The sequence below is a fragment of the Talpa occidentalis genome, unplaced genomic scaffold (assembly GCF_014898055.3).
Source record: "Talpa occidentalis isolate TD23 unplaced genomic scaffold, MPIMG_talOcc4v2.1 talOcc4.2, whole genome shotgun sequence".
NCBI lineage: Eukaryota > Metazoa > Chordata > Mammalia > Eulipotyphla > Talpidae > Talpa > Talpa occidentalis.
The window spans coordinates 122324336-122344798 of NW_023602073.1; the positions used below are offsets into that span (position 1 = coordinate 122324336).

Genomic DNA, 20463 nt, shown 5'->3' on the forward strand with positions numbered 1-20463 from the left:
CTCAGCGAAATAAGCCAAAAAGAAAAAGAAAAATACCGGATGGTCTCACTCATAGCAGGAATCTAGAAAACTTAAATAATGGACCAGGAAAATGAAAAACTATAAGAAAGTGAAAATCAAAATCAACAAAAAACTATGAACCAGAGACACTTTTAGGGGGCGGGGCGGGAGGAGGGATTGGGGTCAGAATGGGGGGGCAATTGTATGGGGAATATAACAATAAAATTTCTAAAAAAAAAAAAAAAAAAAAAAAGAAAATAGTTCCCTTTCTAAAATGTAACCAACTATCTAGTCTAAAATTATTCACTTTTGAGAAATAAATTTTATCATAATTAAGTGAATATGTATTCATTCTGTTTTTCTGAGCACACATTTTACTATTTCTCCTTCACTCTAAATAATAACTTGTATTGAAAAATTCCTTCATCCTAATGTTCTTTAGAGATGTATTAGAATTTAGAAGTTACTATCTTATAGAATCAAGATCAACTTTTGAATGCTAAAAATTAGAAAGATGAAAAAAGTTTAGTAACAGAAGTATGATTGTCTATCAGAAATATATTTGAAATTACTGTGTAGCATGATATATTAACTATATAATTAAGAACTATTTTGCTAAATTTTTAAATGCTGTGAGAACTCAGTTAATTTCTTCAAAAATTACGTTTCATTGTTGTTTTAATGTTCACTTTCCTCATAGCTCATGAAGTTGGACATACTTTCATATGTTTCTTGGTACCAGACATCCTCTTTTATGAAAAGTGCCTTGAGACTTTTTCTGTTGGATTAGTTGTCTGCCTTTTTCTTACTGTTTTGTATCTTTATGTGTAGTGGATAAACCTTTTCACTTACATACTGAAATATATTCCTCCTTTCTAATTTGCATTTTTACTCAACAACAGCTATTGGTGAACAAAATTTTAATTTTATTTAGTCCAATGTATTGATTTTTATGGTGAGTGTTTTTAACAGTTTATATAAGAAATCCTTCCCTTCCCCAAGGTCATGAAGATATTCTTCTTGATAATACTTAGAAGCCTTACTTTTCCACCTTTCCTGTGTATATCTACAATATATCTGGCTTGAGGCTGGAGTCAGGAAATGTTTTTAAAATGGATATTTAAGTGACTTAGCACAATTTAATGAAAAATAAAATCCTCCCCAGTGCTCTTTTGTGTCATTGCAGGTGGTCTCCACATGTATGTCGTGCACCCTTTCTGTTCTACTGTTCTATTATCTATCCTTATTTCTCCCTTTGCTGGTATTACACTATTGTAATTACTGTAGCTTTATGATTCATCTTATATACAGGAGAACAAGCTTATTACTTTTTCTCTGATCAGGAAAATCATATTTATCAATAATGTTTTTCAGAATCAGCTTGTAATTTTATTTTTTTTTAAATAATAAATTTTATTTTTATATTCCCCATACAATTGCAACACCCCCATTCTGACCCCAATCCCTCCCCTCCCACCCCCCCCCAAAAAGTATCTCTGGTTCATAGTTTTTTGTTGATTTTGATTTTCACTTTCTTATTTAAGTTTTCTAGATTCCTACTATGAGTGAGACCATCCGGTATTTTTCTTTTTCTTTCTGGCTTATTTCGCTGAGCATGATCCCTTCCAGCGCCATCCATGTTGCTGCAAATGGCATGTGTTTATCTTTTTTGAATGCTGAGTAATATTCCATGGTATATATGTACCACATCTTCTTGATCCAGTCATCTATTTTTGGGCTTTTGGGCTGTTTCCAAAGTTTAGCTATTGTAAATAGTGCTGCTGTAAACATAGGGGTGCAGGTGTTCTTTGGAATTGATGTTTCTGTGTCCTTTGGGTAAATACCTAGGAGTGGAATTGCTGGATCATATGGAAGCTCTATGTTTAGTAGGTCCAGAAATCTCCACACAGCTCTCCATAGTGGTTGGACCAGTTTGCACTCCCACCAGCAGTGCAGGAGAGTTCCTTTTTCTCCACATCCTCGCCAAAATTTGCTGTTGCTAGTTTTTTTAATATGTGCCATTCTCACTGGTGTAAGATGGTATCTCATGGTAGTTTTGATTTGCATTTCCCTGATTACATCAGCTTGTAATTTTGTTTTTTTTTTTTTAAGATTTATTTATGTATTTATTTATGCAAGCACTGGGTACAGTCAGAAGCGCAGGAGGGTGAGAGAATTCACCAGAGCCAGAGCGGGGAGCAGAGCAGGCAGAGGGACCGAAGTACACTGCTGAGGGGAGCAGCGGGCGGCAGGAGAGGTCTACGCGCCATGTGGGCCCCTTCTCCGGTGGCCAGGGAGCAGCAGGGGATCGAACCGGCGGCGCAGAGGCTGCGGGCAGCTCCGTAACCCAGCGCTCAACTGCTGCACCACCGGGGAGGCCCATCAGCTTGTAATTTTTTTTTTTTTTTAAGATTTATTTTTATTTATTTATTTATACAAGCACTGGGTACAGTCAGAAGCGCGGGAGGGTGAGAGAATTCACCAGAGCCAGAGCGGGGAGCAGAGCAGGCAGAAGGACCGAAGTACACTGCTGAGGGGAGCAGCGGGCGGCAGGAGAGGTCTGCGCGCCATGTGGGACCCTCCTCCGGTGGCCGGGGAGCAGCCGGGGATCGAACTGGCACTGCGGAGGTGCGGGCAGCTTCGCAACCCAGCGCTCAACCGCTGCGCCACCGGTGAGGCCCCAGCTTGTAATTTTGAACCCACCTTCCCCTTAGGACAAAAAAAAGTAATGCTGGGAATTGTACTAAAATAGCCTTGAATCTACAGATCAATGTGGGCTGAACTTACATTTTTATTATATTGAATCTTCTAATTCAAGAGGCTGCTATATCTTCATTAGCTTTATTTTCTCAAAGAATTTCAGTCTTTCTGAGTAAAGGGTTTTGTACATCTTTTGTGGGTTAGTTATAAACTTAATTTTTTGATAGTGCTGTAAATGATCTTTCTTAAATATTTTTAAATATACTTGATTTTTGTTTGTTGAGCTATTCAGCAAATTTGCTAAATTCACTTATTCTAATTGTATATATAGATTATTTTGCATTTTCTACATGTATCATTTACAGCCTGTAAAAAAAGGAGGTTTTATTGCTTCGTTTCCAATTGTTTTATTTTCATTCTTTTTTTCTCTAGTATTCACTGTGAACTCTAGTCAATGTTGAATAATGATGGCAGTTTATACTTGCCACATTTTTAATCTCAAGAAGTGAACTTTCAGTATTTCACCACTGAGTATAATGATCCCTGTAGGTTTTCTTGTAGCTACCCTTGACCAGATTAAAGAATTTTCATCTCTTTTTAGTTTCTTAATTTTTTAACATGAATGGATTTATCAAATAAATTTCTTCTTTCTATGGAGATAATCATACACTGTTTCTTCTTTATTTTATTAAAGTGAATTACAGCAATTGACATTTCAGTGTTAAACCAAACTTGTGTTTTTTGGAATAAATCCATTTTGATCATGATATGTTATCTTTTCCATGTATTGTTCAATTTCTTTTGCTAATATTTTGTTTAGGATTTTGGTGTCTATGTTTATGAAGAGACTGGTCAGTAATTTTCCTTTCTTGCAATGTCCTTGTCAAGTTTTGGTATCAGCATTATGCTTGTCTCCAAAAACTCCTTTGCTAGTGACATCCCTCCCATTGCCCCCTCACTTTTCTCTGAGAGTGGTTGTGTAATATTGGTGTTATTGCATCCTTAAATCTTGATAGAATTTACCAGCACGTTACCTGGGGCTGAAGTTTTCTGTGAGAATTATTTTTCTGTTTTGTTTCTAAGTTACTTTCCTTGTGTTTGTTTCTTGGCACTTTTACTTGATTTGTCTAAGTTTGATTTTCTTTATACTTATCTCTCTTGGGGTTAAGAGAACATCTTGGATATTTGGCTTGATATTTTTTACGATTTTTTAAAAAGATTTATTTATTTATGCATACAAGAGCTGGGGTACAGGCCAGAGGTGTGGGGGCGTGAGAGGATTCACCAGAGACAGAGTGGGGAACAGAATAGGCAGATGGACTGAAATACACTGCTGAGGGGAGCAGCGGGCGAGTCAGGAGAGGGTCTGCTGCACCATGTGGGTTGCTCCCTGGCCTGCCAAGCAGTTGAACTCGTGCTGCAGAGGCTGCGGACAGCTTCATAGGTTGTGTCTTAACCCCTTGCGCCACCAGGGAGGCCCCACAAGTTTGTTATTTTTTAATCAAAGCATCTTGCAAAATATTCTGTATTAGTCGTTGTATAAGTAAAGCAGCCACCTTCCTGTAATCACCGAAGGTAAAGTTATGGGAAAATCCATAAACCTGAAAGTGATTTAGCCCTTTATGGTGCTTTACAAAGTAATTAATACACAGCAAGTTCTAGGATGGTGTCATATAGGAGGTGCTATATGTATTTCAAGATGATTAGTATTGATTTTGTTGTAGTATTCTTTATGCCCTGTTAACACATTCCAGTTTTTCAGGGAAGAGGGAAGAGGAAATCTGAAATTCCTTTGTATCCAGTTGAACAAAGCTCAAAACCAACACTTAAAACTAAGATCAAAGTTTATACCATACCTTTGATAAATTGAGCTTCAAAGCCCAAGGTTTAGACTTTGTGCTTTTCTTTGAATGGTTTAATTAATTAATCTGCCACTTTTCCAGACATCCCTCTCACCTATTATAATTACCTAGAGTTCTCCCGGATGGGAAATTAGCCATGTAGCTGGAGCGTTAAGTGGATAATAGTGTCTCTTAATGACGTCCTTAGAGATTGCTTTAGATTTAAGTGTTTTTTTCTTACAAGAATGGACATGTTTTTTCTTCAGAGTAAATGGAGAGAATATTCTTCAGGGTTACAAATTGTGATATTATTCTTGAAACTAACAGAAATTTAAAATTACTTTGTCATAACAAGTCCAGAAAATTTGGTAAGCAGAAGTCATACGACATCTTATTTAATTGGTTAATTTGATATTAAAGAATGAATTTCATTGTTGGAATTAGTTGGCATCAGGTTCTGTCTTTTAAAGCCTTCTTGTTTATTTTAGCCCTATACTGAAATTTATGAATGAAGTTATGTGATATCTGATATTTGCGACAAAGTAATATGAGTGGCATATAAGTTAGGACATAGAAGAAACAAGAATTGCCAAGAGTTGGTATTTGTTTAGGCTAGAAAAATGAGTATTTAAGGATTGGTAATGCCAATCTGCGAACTTTGGCATATGTTTATGATTATCCCTAATAAAAGTTAATAAAAAATTGAGTAAAATATTAAATGAGTTAATACCATCAAATCCCAACTAGCTGGAAGAAGACATGAACAAAGACTGAATTGGTGCTTTCTCAAGTTCCATGAAGAAGGAATTCATGGTTTACGCTTCTTTATATATGGACCTTTTATATTTTTTGGATGAATGAATGATCTTTATTCTTGTTACTATAAAAAAAACTGCAGTGTATCATTTTAGAAATATCACATATTCACGCAAACTGTATTTTATTAGTAACCTCTCAGTAAGTTGTGCCCATCATGTTCACTTTATCCGAGCAGAAACATAGATTCATTCTAGATTCTTCCCTTTACTTCATCCTTATATCTGGCCCATCACAAATTTCTGTTGGTTCCATTTCCAGAGTATACCCCCTAACTGACTCCCTCATGCTACCTCATTCAGTCATCTGTCATTTACTGCCTAGATGACTGCAACAGTCATATATCACTGGTAGGAAGAACAGGTACAACCCAGAGTCCTCTTGTTCTCCCATTCTCACATTTGTCCCTCTGAAGTCTATTCTCTCAGAAGAGGCTGAGTGATTTTTTAATGTAAATTAGGTTATTCATGCCTCCTGATAAAATCAGTGATTTATAGTAAACTTAAAATACAATTCACCTTTCTCATCATGGCAAACGAGGTTGTGTGTTCTGGCTCACTTAGTATAGGTTTCACTTATTCACTTCTGTTCTCTAAACATAGATACATCAGACAGATTCTGCCCTGGAGCCATTGTCCTTTTTCTTTTGCCTGCACCTGTTTCCAAACTTCTGGGTATGACAGGTCCTGTAGATCTTGGCTCAAGTTGTCACCTCTTCAGAGGTACCGTCCTTAAAGTGTAGTTCCTTCATAATACTGATTATAATCCACTGCTTCACTTGTTCATTTATTTCCTCCAGTAGAAGCCCTATCTTCTCTGTCTGTCACATGTCCAACCTCAAAAAAAAACAACATTTTAGTGAAATTTAAGAGATGATCAGTTGTAAGATACTTTATTATGTTATGTTCCACCAAGAAAAACAGTGCAAATTAAGCTATGGACAGTGCTAAAGACTATTGACTGTAAGATAATTTAGACTTTTGAGATATTAAAATGTTGAAAAAAGAGCCTCCCTGGTAGTACAAGAGTTACACTGCACTATCAAGCTACTATCAGCCACTACAGAATGAGTTCGATCCCCGGCTGGCCAGGGAGCAACCCACATGGCTCAGTAGACCTCTTCTGTCTCGCCTGCTGCTCCCCTCAGCAGTGTATTTCAGTACATCTGCCTCTTCTGCTTCCCTCTCTCTCTGGTGAATCTTCTCACACCCCTGCCCCCGCACCTCTTGCTTACACCCCAGTTCTTGTATGCATAAATAAATAGAAAATCTTTTTTTAAAATGTTGGAAAAAACGCACCATTGAATTGATGAAATATGTATCTTACAGAATATAAGTGAATGCATTTAGATTAATTATGATTAATGTTTGCTAGTGATATTTTCTGGAAAAGATGAACACATAGAAGCCAAGAGATTGATAGGTCATGAGAGGTATTTTATTATGAGAAAAGAAATATAATATTAGTATCAAGTATGAGTAATTCAGTGGATTGTAAGTTGCATAGTGTAAAATACCAGCTAACCAACAATGATTCAAAATTTGTAGGTCTTGGGTTGGCTAGAAAACTTTGAAGAAAAACATGGTAATAATTATTTTGGTACTATATGAGATAGGTACCAAAGTGGTTACTATTTATAATGTTAGGAATCTTGAAAAGTGAGAATAATCCTTTACTGCAATCCTGAAATAAGCAATACTGTATGGAAAAAAAAAAAGAGAGATAGCCTAATAACCGGAAACTTTTTTTTTTCTCCCATCTGCTCTTCACACAGGTACAACTTGGCCAAGTAGAAATCAAATGCCCTATCACAGAATGTTTTGAATTCCTGGAAGAAACAACGGTTATCTATAACTTAACACATGAAGACTCCATAAAATATAAGTACTTCTTGGAACTTGGCCGTATTGATTCCAGCACCAAACCATGTCCTCAGTGCAAGCACTTTACAACCTTCAAGAAAAAAGGACATATTCCTACCCCTTCCAGATCAGAAAGCAAATACAAAGTAAGCATGTTCACCAGAGTTGTGGGTTAGATGTCACATGATGGGAGCAGCCAAATTAGGCCAACTTGTGGTGGGCATTAAATGGGCTTCCTCCCCTTACCAGAGTCTAAGGTGAGTATATATTGGCTGTGATTCTGAAAATGTATGGTTTGGGGAAGTCGATGATAACTGAATATTGTCAAGGATTTAATTATAGCATTTTCACTGACTTTAACCATGTTTAAAATTCATCTAATAGCCTTATTAAAAGGCTGGCCTATAAAGTAATACTCATTTATATTATTAATATTCAATAACTGCCAAGGCCCTTTCAAAAAAATTTTATATAGCTTGATTTTTCAATGAACCCAGTGTGAGACTTCCCAGATATGCCTGTAATAAGTGAAAACAGTATAAAATGTTATTCATTCATTTATTAGTAGGTATAAAATGCCAGTAAATGCTAGGTACTGAGCTAAATTTGAGTTTACAGAGACAAATGTGACATAATACTTGCTCCAAAAGTCTAATGAACATTAGAGACATATGTTCTAAAATGATAGTTCTATGAGTCATCAAAAAACTAAAACAAACAAAAAGACCCACAAAACCCATTATATTGCGTTTTGAGAACACCAACAGAGGAGTAGTGGCAAGGATATTGGAGAAGCTTTGAAAGAAGATGCAGTTCTCTGGGAGATAAACTGTGGAGAGCATTTCAGAGCAAAGGATGAGCAAGAGTTGAGGTTCAAATGCTGAGGCAGCTGCGGCGCCAGTTCGATCCCCGGCTGCTCCCTGGCCACCGGAGGAGGGTCCCACATGGCGCACAGACCTCTCCTGCCGCCCGCTGCTCCCCTCAGCACTGTACTTCGGTCCTTCTGCCTGCTCTGCTCCCCGCTCTGGCTCTGGTGAATTCTCCCACCCTCCCGTGCTTCTGACTGTACCCAGTGCATGTATAAACAAAAAACAAACAAATAAATAAATAAAAGCATGCCTCTATAAAAAAAAAAAAAAAAATCTTTAAAAAAAAAAAAAAACAAATGCTGAGGCAGGCTGGTTGGAAATAAATGCTTGTAAAGCTAATGGAGAAAAGGTAGGGTGAGGTAGCTGGTCAGGTATTAAGAGATGTTTGGAATATTTTATGCTGAACTCAGAAATTTGAATTTAATTCCGTAGACATTACAAAAAGATCATTCTGGAAGCATTAATAGAGGATATCCCAGGAGGGTAAGATTGAAGGCAGAGAAGCCAAGCTGTCAACGAGGGGAGCAAATGATTGATTCAGTCAGGACTGTACATTAGCTTTACCTGATGATCTTTTAAACACATCAGGTCTCCCTTTTACCACCCTGCCCACTCACCTCAGAACAATTTTCTTGCAAATTTTTGAGACCTGGGAGGTAACTCTAATATGAAACAAATTTGGGAACCTTTGCAGTAAATGAAGCAGAAAAATGATGAGGCCTGTAGCAGTAGTTTTCATCCTTGTCATTACAGCAAAATGGCAGGATGAAGTGGTTTCAAGGGCTGTTTCAAGTCATCTTCATTTAAGGTAAGTTTTTTGCCCATGTTCTGTATGTTGGAAGCAGTGGAGGCAAATTCATTCTGTAGCTTTGAGGAGACTAGGGTTTAGGAAGTAGTTTTCTCCATCTTTGCAATGATGAACTAAAGGAGTAGCAGGTTAGTCAGGGCCTCTTGGTGAGTAACTGGTCTTTGAAACTGCTTAACTTTTTTAGTTACGACTTTTGTGTAGCCTGGTTTCTTTAAGACATGATTACGGGCCTCCCCGCTGGCACACCAGGTTGAGTGCAGCGCTGTGAAGCTGTCCGCAGCCTTTCCAGCACCGGTTTGACTCCCTACTGGCCAGGGAGATGCCCACATGTCGAGGCAGACCTCTCCTGTCTCGCCCGCTGCTCCCCTCAGCAGTGTATTTCGGTCTTTCTGCCTGTTCTGCTCCCCGCTCTATCTCAGGTGAATCCTCTCACTCTCCGGCACCTCTGAACTGTACCCCAGCGCTTGTATAAATAATAAATAAATTAAAAAAACAAACGACATGATTATCTAGAAAACGTTTTTTTCTTCTTCAAAAAGCTGGCTTTTTAGGATTACAATATTATTTAACTAAAATAATACCCTCACAGTGATTTTTGAATGTTGACTTAGTAGCAAGAGAATTTTACTTGACTCTCTATTCTTAGGTTATTTTAAGTCATTTTTATTCCACTTATATGTTATTGATATTATCAGGAAATTACTAGTTTCTAAAACTACTGCTTGTTGTTCCATAACGTAGGATATTTGATTTTTTAAAATGATGTTTAGAATTGTTATTCACATTTTACATGTGTTTGCTTATATAGCATATGTTTATGATATATATGTAATCTATAATATGTAATAAACTCAGGCTATTGTTTTTGAATTTGTGACAATCAAAACATTATCCATAATTGAATCAAATTGGAAATAATTTAGTCATTTTAAAATGTAATATTCTTATGAATGGGTAAACAGAGTAAGGTGCAATTTAGCAATAGTGAAATATTATATCTCATCTCATTCAAAATCACCAAATCATGTTGTGATATTTATCATAATGCATATGTATTGCGAGTGAGATATAGAAAAATTGAGAAATATAAGATCCTGTACTTGTATCATTCTGAGTAAACTAAGAAAACTCTGGTAACATTTTCCAATGTTCAGACTTCCTTCAGTGTCTTATCAGAGGGTTGTAGGCAAGAGAAGTCAGGGGTGGGTGTGGCAAATGGATCAAGATCTCAAATCTAGTCAACTCGGATGTTTTACTTTTGATGAGCAAAGGAGAAGGAAATTTGCTTCAGAAAGAGAGGGAATTCAATACAAAATGAATGTGTTTATCATGAAGCAGTTAATTAATGGGAATGGGTGAAGGATAAAAACGTCAATATAAAGTGAAACTACTGAGCAACTTTTAACAAAAGTAAAACTACCACAGAATTTTCGCATGAATCTTAACTACTCTTGTATGAAAGAAAGTCTACAACAGAAAAGATAAAAAATCTCAAAAAACTCCCTGTTCTTTGTTGTCTAGAGTTCGCAATATAATTCATACAGTTCCTGAAGCAATGATTTTCCCTATTTAATACAATATTTATGTATTTTTTTCTCCATTAAACACTACATTTTTACATAACCATTAACTACCCGATTTACATGGCTATCCCTCTCTGGAAAGTATGTGTTAAGGAGAAAATGGACTGGGTACTCTGGCAAACTAATTCTGACATTCATGAATTAAAGTACAGCACTCTAAACTGAGACTAATGCCTTTACTCTTTGTAATGAAACAATGGATATATTTTAGTTTGCCATATTTTTAAAATTCATTTTCCCTAATAATGGAATCTACTTCCAACTTGGTGCAGTTTATCATAACTTTAAGAATAGTGAGTTCACATAATAAAGTGCAATAAATTGAGTGTTAAGACAACAACAATAGAAAAACAAAGGTTACCGTAAAGTGAAACATGCCTAAAAAATGAATAACTATAAGAAAGTGAAAATCAAAATCAACAAAAAACTATGAACCAGAGACACTTTTTTAGGGGGTGGGGGCGGGAGGGGAGGGATTGGGGTCAGAATGGGGGGGCTGCAATTGTATGGGGAATATAACAATAAAATTTATTATTAAAAAAATAAAAAAATATATATAAAATCTCTTAATAATATTGTTTACAGCCTAAGGTGTGCTTTGTATCTATTGACAAAACCTTTATGATGCATATTTTAATATTATTCTTTTTTGAGTCATTGAGCACAATGTCTTGATCTAAGGCATCACTGTCTGAGCATTTATTATGGTTTCTGCAAACAATGCAGAAACACTTAATGTAGAAGGTTAAAATTGCCTGAAAATATCTCAGTACTTTATATCAGAAAATACTTTAGCACTTTTTGTAGGAAATTTGAAATCTAATTTCAAATTCCACATATGGGGGTTTCATTTAAATAGGTTTTTGTAAATACTGATTGTTAATTTTTTTGTACTGAGCACATAGAAAAGGGGTAAATAATAATATCAACAGGCAATAACAAGAACTCTTAGGTCTCAGTTTATCTTTCTAGTCTCAACAACTCCTTCTGGTTTAAGTTTGAGTAAATGCAGCTTATCATGATGTTCTAAACTCCATTAAACTGGCACTATACAGCCTGATCAAGTGCATTCTTCAATGGAGTTATGAACTTGAGGCAACCTTGCCTTTGGTCACATCTAGTCTTATTTGTATTTGTGTCTTCTTGTCCCTGTATCTCTTACAATGAGGCCAAAAAATGGTTTTCCATTCCACTTGTACAAGGTCAATTTTAATATCCAACTAGAAATCTAATTTCTAACCTATAAAGTTCCTATAATTTAGAAACAAAACTCCAACTGCTTATCAGTACAGGCAACAAGATAGAAGTGGGAAAATAAAAATGTTGAAATTGTGGCTGTAATGGTGCTCATGTGAGATCTGGGAAACATCACCAGCATTTACAGTTTTTCTCTATAGTAATTATCATCTGGGGTTTTATGGTGTATTTGTGTAGCTGTTTACTTAAAGTCCCTCTTTCCCACTGGTCTCTAGGAGACCAGGTTTGCATACTGCTGATTACCTGTGTCAAGCACTATCTAATAAAGTATACCCTCAAAATATATTTGTTGAAGGAACTAGCAAATGGGTCAATGCATGAATAATAATGTGTACTATAATATATACATGTGGAGAATGCTGGGAGCATAGGGAAGGAAAAGACAGAAGAGATTGGAAGAGTTCATTAAAAAGGAAACATTAAACTAAACCATGAAGTGTTCAATTTGCAAGAGCACTGGCTTCAGGGGCCTCCCCGGTGAAGCCAGGGGTTAAGACGCAGCCTCTGAAGCTATCCATAGCCACTGCAGCACGAGTTCAATCCCCAGCCAGGGAGGTGACCCACTTGGTGTAGCAGACCTCTCTTGTCTCGCCCTCTGCTCCCCTCAGCAGTGTATTTCAGTTAGTCCGCCTGTTCCGTTCCCCACTCTGTCTCTGGTGAATCCTCTGACCCCCCGCACCTCTCACCTGTACCCCAGTTCCTGCATGCATAAATAAATATCTGTAAAAAAAATAAAAGAGCACTGGCTTCAGACTAGATTTAAAATCTCACCTTGCCACATACTACAATAGCTGTTAACCTTGAGTTCATTTTCTACATCTTTAACTGGGAGGAGGAATAGTACCTGTCATAAAAGTGTAGTCAGAATGAGACGAGATCACACATTTAAAGTGCTTAATCCCAAGTGCTAGAAACTATGATGACTTTGTGATCAGACAAGGACAGCAAAATGAGAAACTTAGGCTATTGAGAGGGGAGTGGAGGAGTTAGGGAGAATAGGATTGGAATAAAGATTGGATGACTGATGGGTGATAAGCATAATGGAGGGATGAAGGTGACTAGGTCTTGAGGAAGAGGAGCAGTTGGGGGAGTGGAAAACTAACTCAGTTGGAAATATGTTGATGTGAGGTTTGAAGGCCCTGTGCTCAGGAGCAATCTGATGGAATTTTTAATACTTGGCGGGGTGGAAGGAGGGATTGAATTCACAAAAATGAAAACAAATGCTCTGAAAAGTAGGAAAAGTTATAACTGTTATTCACAGAAGGAGAGAATTGGAAATGATTAGATGCAGTTATTTCACTCCTAGGATTTTTTTTCTGCAGTAGATACAGTTAGGTTTCCTTTTTCTAAATGAAGGCCAAGAAATGATTTCCCTTTTCATATCAATTTGGAGTGACTTGAAGGGAATGCATAAATCAACACAGGAGACATGTTAGAGGTGATTCTCTTTATGGTTTCCTTAAGATAAAACAATGCATAATTCCTCTGCTTCTTACCACAGATATTAAGCAGAATCTATGTAATTTACATAATGGTGCCTTGATTAAGCATAGAAATGAAAGGGGGAAAAAACCAACAGAATGTCCTATGGAAATGCCTTCTGTGTTCTTACATTGTATCTTTAGCATCTAACATTCAATTTCCTCTCTTGTAATTATCAACTCTCCAGGTAGAAATCACATTTTATAAAACTGCACAAATACATTATTCCTTCATGTGGTGAAAGAACTTCTCTAAGAACTTTAAGGGTATAGTCAAATCTATGAGTTTGTTATTCCTAATTGGTGTACTTTAAAATGTGCTAAAGTGAAGACTGGAATTCTGGTCATACTCAATTTTTCTCTTCCTGTGTCTATTATTCAGGCATTTTATCATTATAATGATTGACCTGCCCTGTACTCCAGAAAGTTGCCTCTAGAATTGCTTCTCCAGAGCCCTGACACTATCTCTTACTATTCCGGTTCAGCAAAGAGCCAGCATTTGCAGGAGATAGGAGGGTAGAAGAAAGAATAGGTGTTTTACTTAGTCACTCCCTTATAATTCAATGTGGAGTTTGACAGTAGCTATGATCCCCATGGTTATAATTTCCCTGGATAGTCCCTCCTTCATGTTTCCAATTTTCACTGGGCTCCAGAAACTTCTTTCCTTCTTTGTCTCTTTGGCCCTAGTATGGCAGTGGCTTCCCGTGATTTCTGTTTCTGGGGATTTACCCATCCTTTGTTCCAACCCCAGCCACACTTCTTCAGTTGTGCTTCCAATAAACAATTTTCATTTTAAGAGAGTGAGAGCAAGATCATGTGCCTAAACTTCCTTCTAATAAGCCCTGGGGGATTTTTTTCGATATATAAAAGTCGTTTACTGCTTTCCCATGAAAGTATAGTTGGTGTGCTGCTTTTTTACTGTTTTTCCCTGACACCATCACTTTAAATTGACACTGTTTACAAATTGAGATTCAGCTTGTACATATCCTGCAAGGTCAGTTCAGCTTATGACACATACTCATTTCTCTTGGCATTAATCCATCACTGATGTCAGAAGCTAATAGACAACAAATATAGTTTCTTAAATGATTATTATTGGCATACATTTGTGAAGGAGATAAAGAAAACTGTCCAGCCCAATTTAAAGAAGCCGACTTAAACAAAGGCTGTGCTATATATGTTAGCACTGAAAAGATTTATAATGCTTACCAATGATGCAGGCCTATTAAATTTCATTAGGATGCATTTCTCCCTCTAGCTACTAATGAGGCATTTTGCTACCATTGTTCTTTGTTTACTTTTTTAATGCATAAATTAGCTATAATGTTTTATAGACTACACATGCTTGAATTCCTAACAACAAAAATCAAATATTAGAATTCATTTGCTATTTTAGCCTACATCTGACCTTAAAAAACTATAATAATCAAAGTTCATAGTTACCATAAATGACCTAGAACTGGATTGAGTACTGTTTGTTTTTTTCTTCATCACATCGTCCTCTTGGTCTGCAGCACAAGAGACAAGTGAAAATCATTTCTCTCTGATGATCTGCTGGATAGTGGGTAAAGAACCAAGCCTATTGCTCATTTTTAAATGGTCTGTAAGATCTTAGAACAGTGCGTTTCTCATCTACCATACTCTTTTTTTCCCTACCTTTCTACATTTACTGCCTCACATCTATAAGGGATCGTCATGTAACTACATGTTATAAATCCTCTCTTCCAAATGGCTATTCAGACTCTGATTGAACTCTTCACTTGTCAAGGAAATCACTACTTATAAAATAATTTCCTTTCATTTGAAATAATATTTTTGTTATATTCAGAGGTGTTATCTTAGGGAATAAGAATCAGGGCAAGACCTCAGGTCATGTTTTCCCATCTGGAACATCTCCCTCCACTGCCACTCTTGCTTGAGGATTTGACCTTATGAGGGAGCAGAGTAACCACCTTTACAGTATTTGAAGCTTTTGATGCATGGAAGATCTCTTTTCTCCTCTCAGTGACACTCAGCACTTCTTCACAATTGTTTCCTCTTCATGAAAGTGATCTTCAGTTCTTAGAAAACTGTTTATGACTACCAAATTTTTCTATTTACGTATTGATTCATTTTTTTAACCCACATGCTAGTCTGACCACTAAAGTTTTATGTGTTTCCTCTAAAGGGTTTCTCAATCACAGTGTTTTTTGAGAAGCACATCAGGAGTATAGGAACATTAATGCATAATTAATTAGACCCTTAGTATTGGACAATCCAGCAAGGCTCAAGATGAGCCAACTGAAGTGCCATTGCTGATACAACTGCACTAGAACACCTGCTGTTTCCGCATTGCACCAGGTACATGAAAGCCTATTTATGGTGGTCCAGGTGGGGCCCTCTGCCTAAAGTGTTGCCCCATCATTTATCCCAGTGACATTCCACTCATCTTTCAAGGCTACATTCTGTCTGACTCCTCCTGTTGCAACCTTCCCTTCTATTCTAGCAGTTAGGGCCTGACTTCATGGCTCTCTGGGTTTGTATTTGTCTGCCTTGAGGAAAGTCCTTGAGGACAAGTGTTTTTATTCTGTATCCTGTGCCTAGTATCAGTATACTCAGTGCTTGCTACTTGCACGTTCTCAGTAAATATTTGTTAAGTGAAGATGAAGCAATGGATGTTTCTTTATTGAGTATCTATCTTAATACAAAGTTTTAATAAAGCAAATTCTTTCTAGAAAACTGAATTAGCTCTTATATTTGCAATGCTACATTGAAGGGTGGATGTTGCCTAATATTTTGTTTATTAAATAATGACTTTTTGATTTATTTAAAATACTGTGTATATAGGAGAATATAGAATTTAGACAAGGAAATACATATCTGAGTGCCCTTTGGTTTTGAGCTGTTTTTATTTTGTGGGTCATATTTTTATTTGGCATGATGAATTGTCAAGAGAAAATATCACTTGTCTAGGGCAAGTAAAGTAGGTTGGTTTTACTTGTCATTGTAGCCCAGATTTCTGAAAAGTCAATGGGAATTCAAAAGTCACAATATAATGTAAAATTATTTTATCTATGGTGGATTATGAGCATATTAAAAAAAAAGATTCCTAACTTTGATAATTTTATTCATGAAACACTTTCAGTCCTGCTGTTATAGAATAATTTGCATATTAATCATGATGCTCAGTGAAATGTGGATAAAATATTTAGTAAACATCATCTGGTAATCTCAGAGGTAGTGATACACTAACAGTCATTGATTATAAATCAAGTATGTTGGTTTTTCCTTGAATTCATTTAATGTTAGCCAGTAGGTATTACTTGCTTTGTGCAAATTATTCATTTTACAAAGAACTAAGTGCCTACCGTGTGCCAGAATTTCTGTACTTAACTAAGGAGATACAGAATGAATAAGACACACCATTTGCCCTCAGTAAACTTGTAGGGAAATCAGACATCTACATGGCAAATGAAAATTCTGTAAGAAAGATGCTGAACCTGCCTGGGAGGAATAGGGAAGACATCTTGAACCAAGTAGCATTTGCTACAGATATGATTTCAATGGATTCTGTTTGTTGGACTTTTTCCAATTATAAGAAGCCCAGATGCACTCAAAACCTCTGATATAATGGCAGATGATGAGGGAAATCAACTCTTTTTGACATTTCTCCATTTCTTTTTTTTTAAAGACTTATGTATACAAGAACTGGGGTACAGACCAGTTAATGAGCTTTCTCTCCAAGTAAGTAGGAAGGTCAGGAAAGCAGTCTCAGCAGCCACCCAGACAGGTCTCATGGAGAATCGGACATTAACTCTGGCAGCACGAGAGTCCCTCTGTTGTCTCATTAGACGTGAATGCCATTGTTCCCATCACCAGTGAGCTGCAGTGCGGCCACTCATCCATTTTGTCTTTGCCTCCATTGCAAAGGTAGATATATGTATATCCCCATTTCACCCTAGAGAGAAAATATCTTTCAGCTTATCTTTATTCAGCAGTGCAAACCCAATTGAACAGTTTTTGCCAGCCACCTCATAGGTTGCTTGCCAGCCATTGGACACTTGCTTATGGCTTTGGTATTTATCCTGGATCTAATCAATTGTGGTCAGGGGTCACATGGGATAGAGCGGCACTTCTTAAACTTTAGTAACCATGTGAATCAACAGGGACCCACATGAAAGCTCAGACTCTGATTTAGTAGGTCTGGGGAATGACATGAGTGCTTACTTTCCAACAAGCTAAGTTCTTAGGTGACACTGATGTTGCTTCTCCACTTCACTTTGAATAACATTGATAGAGCACGGTGACCTGTGTGAATATAATTACTCAGACAGCAGGCACTCAGTGTGGGAGGTTGTGAAATGGCACTTCATGTGGAGGATTAAGAATAAATAAAGGAGTGGAGGAAGATGCTTTGTTGATGTCTGTGTGTTTAATATAAGGCCAATTTTGAGTGTGGTCAAGTTAAGAAGACATCTTCAGACCAAAAAGTCAGTATTTAGACAATTCAGGAGCAGTCTCTGAATACCAAATTGTTGGGTTTGGTTGTTAGTCCTTTTATTATTTTAAGCCAAATAAAAACGTGTATTTTAATGTGTTCAGTGCAGGACAGTAAGCAGTACTGTCTGAATTTAAATTAGTCCTCTTCACTTGAGAGCTTGCCGCATAACTCCATTCACAGTGTGTTACCACGTCTGTGTTGTTGGTGAGGACTGGCAGTAGGATCTGCAGTGGGATTTTATTATTAATTATGAGAAGTTGAAAGCCAGAGTCCCTGGCGTGGTCATAGTGTCTGATTCTTTATCACTCTGGTAGTTTCCAGAACCGCATTTCTAATTAATCTTCACTAGAGATCATAGATGTGGTAATTCAGCCTCTGATCACATAGATCTTTGACCTGTTATATCTAACATCCAAAAAGTGAGTGCTTGTTTCAAAGCATTATTACATTCGTTTTTCTATTTGTTTCATAAATATAATCTGAGACCTACTGATTAAAAACCAGAGGATTTTGTTTTGTTTTGTTTCGTTTTGTTTTGGAAATAGTAGCCCTTTGAATTATGAATAATGTTTAATAGAAGGGAAGTGAATTAAATATTGAAATCCTCTGTTATAATGGCAGATGCATGAGGGAAATCAAGTCTTTTTGACATTTCTCCATTTCTTTTATTCAAAAATTGTGTTCATGTGGTATTTACATCTATTCTTCATTGTTCAGTGTCATAAGGGAATGATCATTTTATATTGTTTTAGTATCTGGCACTCACCCATTTCAAATCATTGTTATTTTCAAAATGAGTTACTTAATTTTTAATGGTCAGTAAAATAAAAATTATTATTTTATACGAATGACTAATAATAACCCACTTTTTTTAAGCCAAAGAATCTCTTAAATTATGTGAGTAAAATCTTGAGAAGGATTTTCAGAATTTACTTTATGTAGGTGATCTTATAGAATTCCAACTCACAGAATAGTTCAACCACAAGAACTTTGGCTTTGGTATTTTAAGCTTTAATCCATAAGAATGCTGTTTTAGTATGTAGAAGTATGTTGAAATGGGGAAAAGAATGCTTAAATTTCTTCTTAACACATGCTTGCTGTGTACTTTGGGCAAGTTATCTAATCTCTGAGAGTCTTGTTTCCTAATCTCTAAACCTGAGATGTTCATACCTACTTTTCAGCATTATTTTTTCTAAAAATAAATAATACATGTAATGCAGCATTAATACAGCATTAAATACATGTAATAAACATTACCATGTAACAGAATAACAATCATTAGATAAACATGATCTTTACAATATTATGACAAAATACCATTTTGTTTTGATGTAAGGTAAATGCAAAAGTATTTTTGTTGCTTTATATTTGCATAGGAAGAACACTAACTATAAAAACTGCAGTGTTTTGAGTTATAAATGTAAAAAGTGTGATTTTAATTGCCACTCAGTTAAGCTGTCTATTCGAACCATTGTCAAAGTGTCCAAAAACCTAAATAGTGATGTTATGTACAGTTTAACCAAAAAAAAAATTATAATCTTCAAAGCGTAGTCAGTAAATTCATCATGCTATAGTAGCAATATGCCAAATAATCAGTTATCAGTGTTGTTCATAGTGAGACATTGAATTAATTCACTTTAATCAAACAGGACTGGCAAAGTTATGCCCAAGTCCTTTTCTAAGTCCCTACAGTCTTTCTAAGAGTGAGGACCAGAAGTCCTCAGTGAGAGTGGCATACTCCACTGTCGCCATTTGAAATGAAGACAGTCAGATACAATGTCTTCCTTGTCAAGTAAAAGGCAGATGTTTTCAATGAACATACGCATGCACACTTCCATATACCTCCACATCATGAAAATACAAAGACATCTTTCTGATGGTTTCCTAGTACATGTCACAGAATCACCATACGGATCTATTTCTAGCAGTAGAATCCTTGATATTTTTATAGTTAGCCTCGCTTCGATTAATAGCAAACCAGAGGGCATCCATTATTTTCAGATAGAGTTTTTGAGCAAATGCTGGCAGAATAGTTTAGTTGCCAGTGTGTTATTCATTTAAAGAAGCATCTGTGGGGCTTTGATGTTATCAAATTAAATGAAGTCAACAATAAGAAGAAGAGCAATGGAAATGGCTGGAAAATTGATTCAAGGGAGAAGTAAATTTAAGGGCAGCAGCCTGAGTATATGAATTTGAGGTGTTGTAAGATTACAAGTTCTACTCTATGCTTCCTTTTTCCTCAAGGAGATTTTCCTAAGGCCAAATTGATTTCCAGAATGTTCAAAGTATTTGATTTCAATATAGTCTGCAAAATGTTAAATCACCCTTGCCAAAGTAATGATTTCCTTCTTTAATAACAGAATCATCATGTAGTTCAGGGCTCATAGTGGTGGAGATATTTAAACCTGGACAAATTAGAGCCTTTTAGCTAGTTTCCTCATATCATTCTTACTCTTTTAAATACATTCAGTATATCCACTAATACTGTTTTCCTCACACAGATCCAGTGCCCCACTTGCCAATTCGTCTGGTGTTTTAAGTGCCACTCCCCTTGGCATGAAGGTGTCAACTGCAAAGAGTACAAGAAAGGAGACAAATTATTGCGTCACTGGGCCAGTGAAATTGAACATGGGCAGAGGAATGCCCAGAAGTGTCCAAAGTGCAAGGTGAGATCATCTTCAGATGGGAAAAAAATGATCTGGATATTAGTGAATAATAACTGTTAATGGGATTGTAGAGAAAAAGATATTTGCCATTTCACTTTAG

The 20463-nt window shown here is 36.4% G+C and overlaps 1 protein-coding gene across 1 annotated transcript in view; it reads left to right on the forward strand.

The window, feature by feature from the left end:
* Positions 1–20463, forward strand: part of RNF217 (ring finger protein 217) — a 120915-nt gene that overhangs the window by 71080 nt on the left and 29372 nt on the right. The window contains exons 2-3 of the mRNA XM_037520348.2: positions 7132–7365; positions 20199–20363. Coding sequence (XP_037376245.1) covers positions 7132–7365; positions 20199–20363 — 399 coding nt within the window. The remainder of the gene's footprint in view (positions 1–7131; positions 7366–20198; positions 20364–20463) is intronic.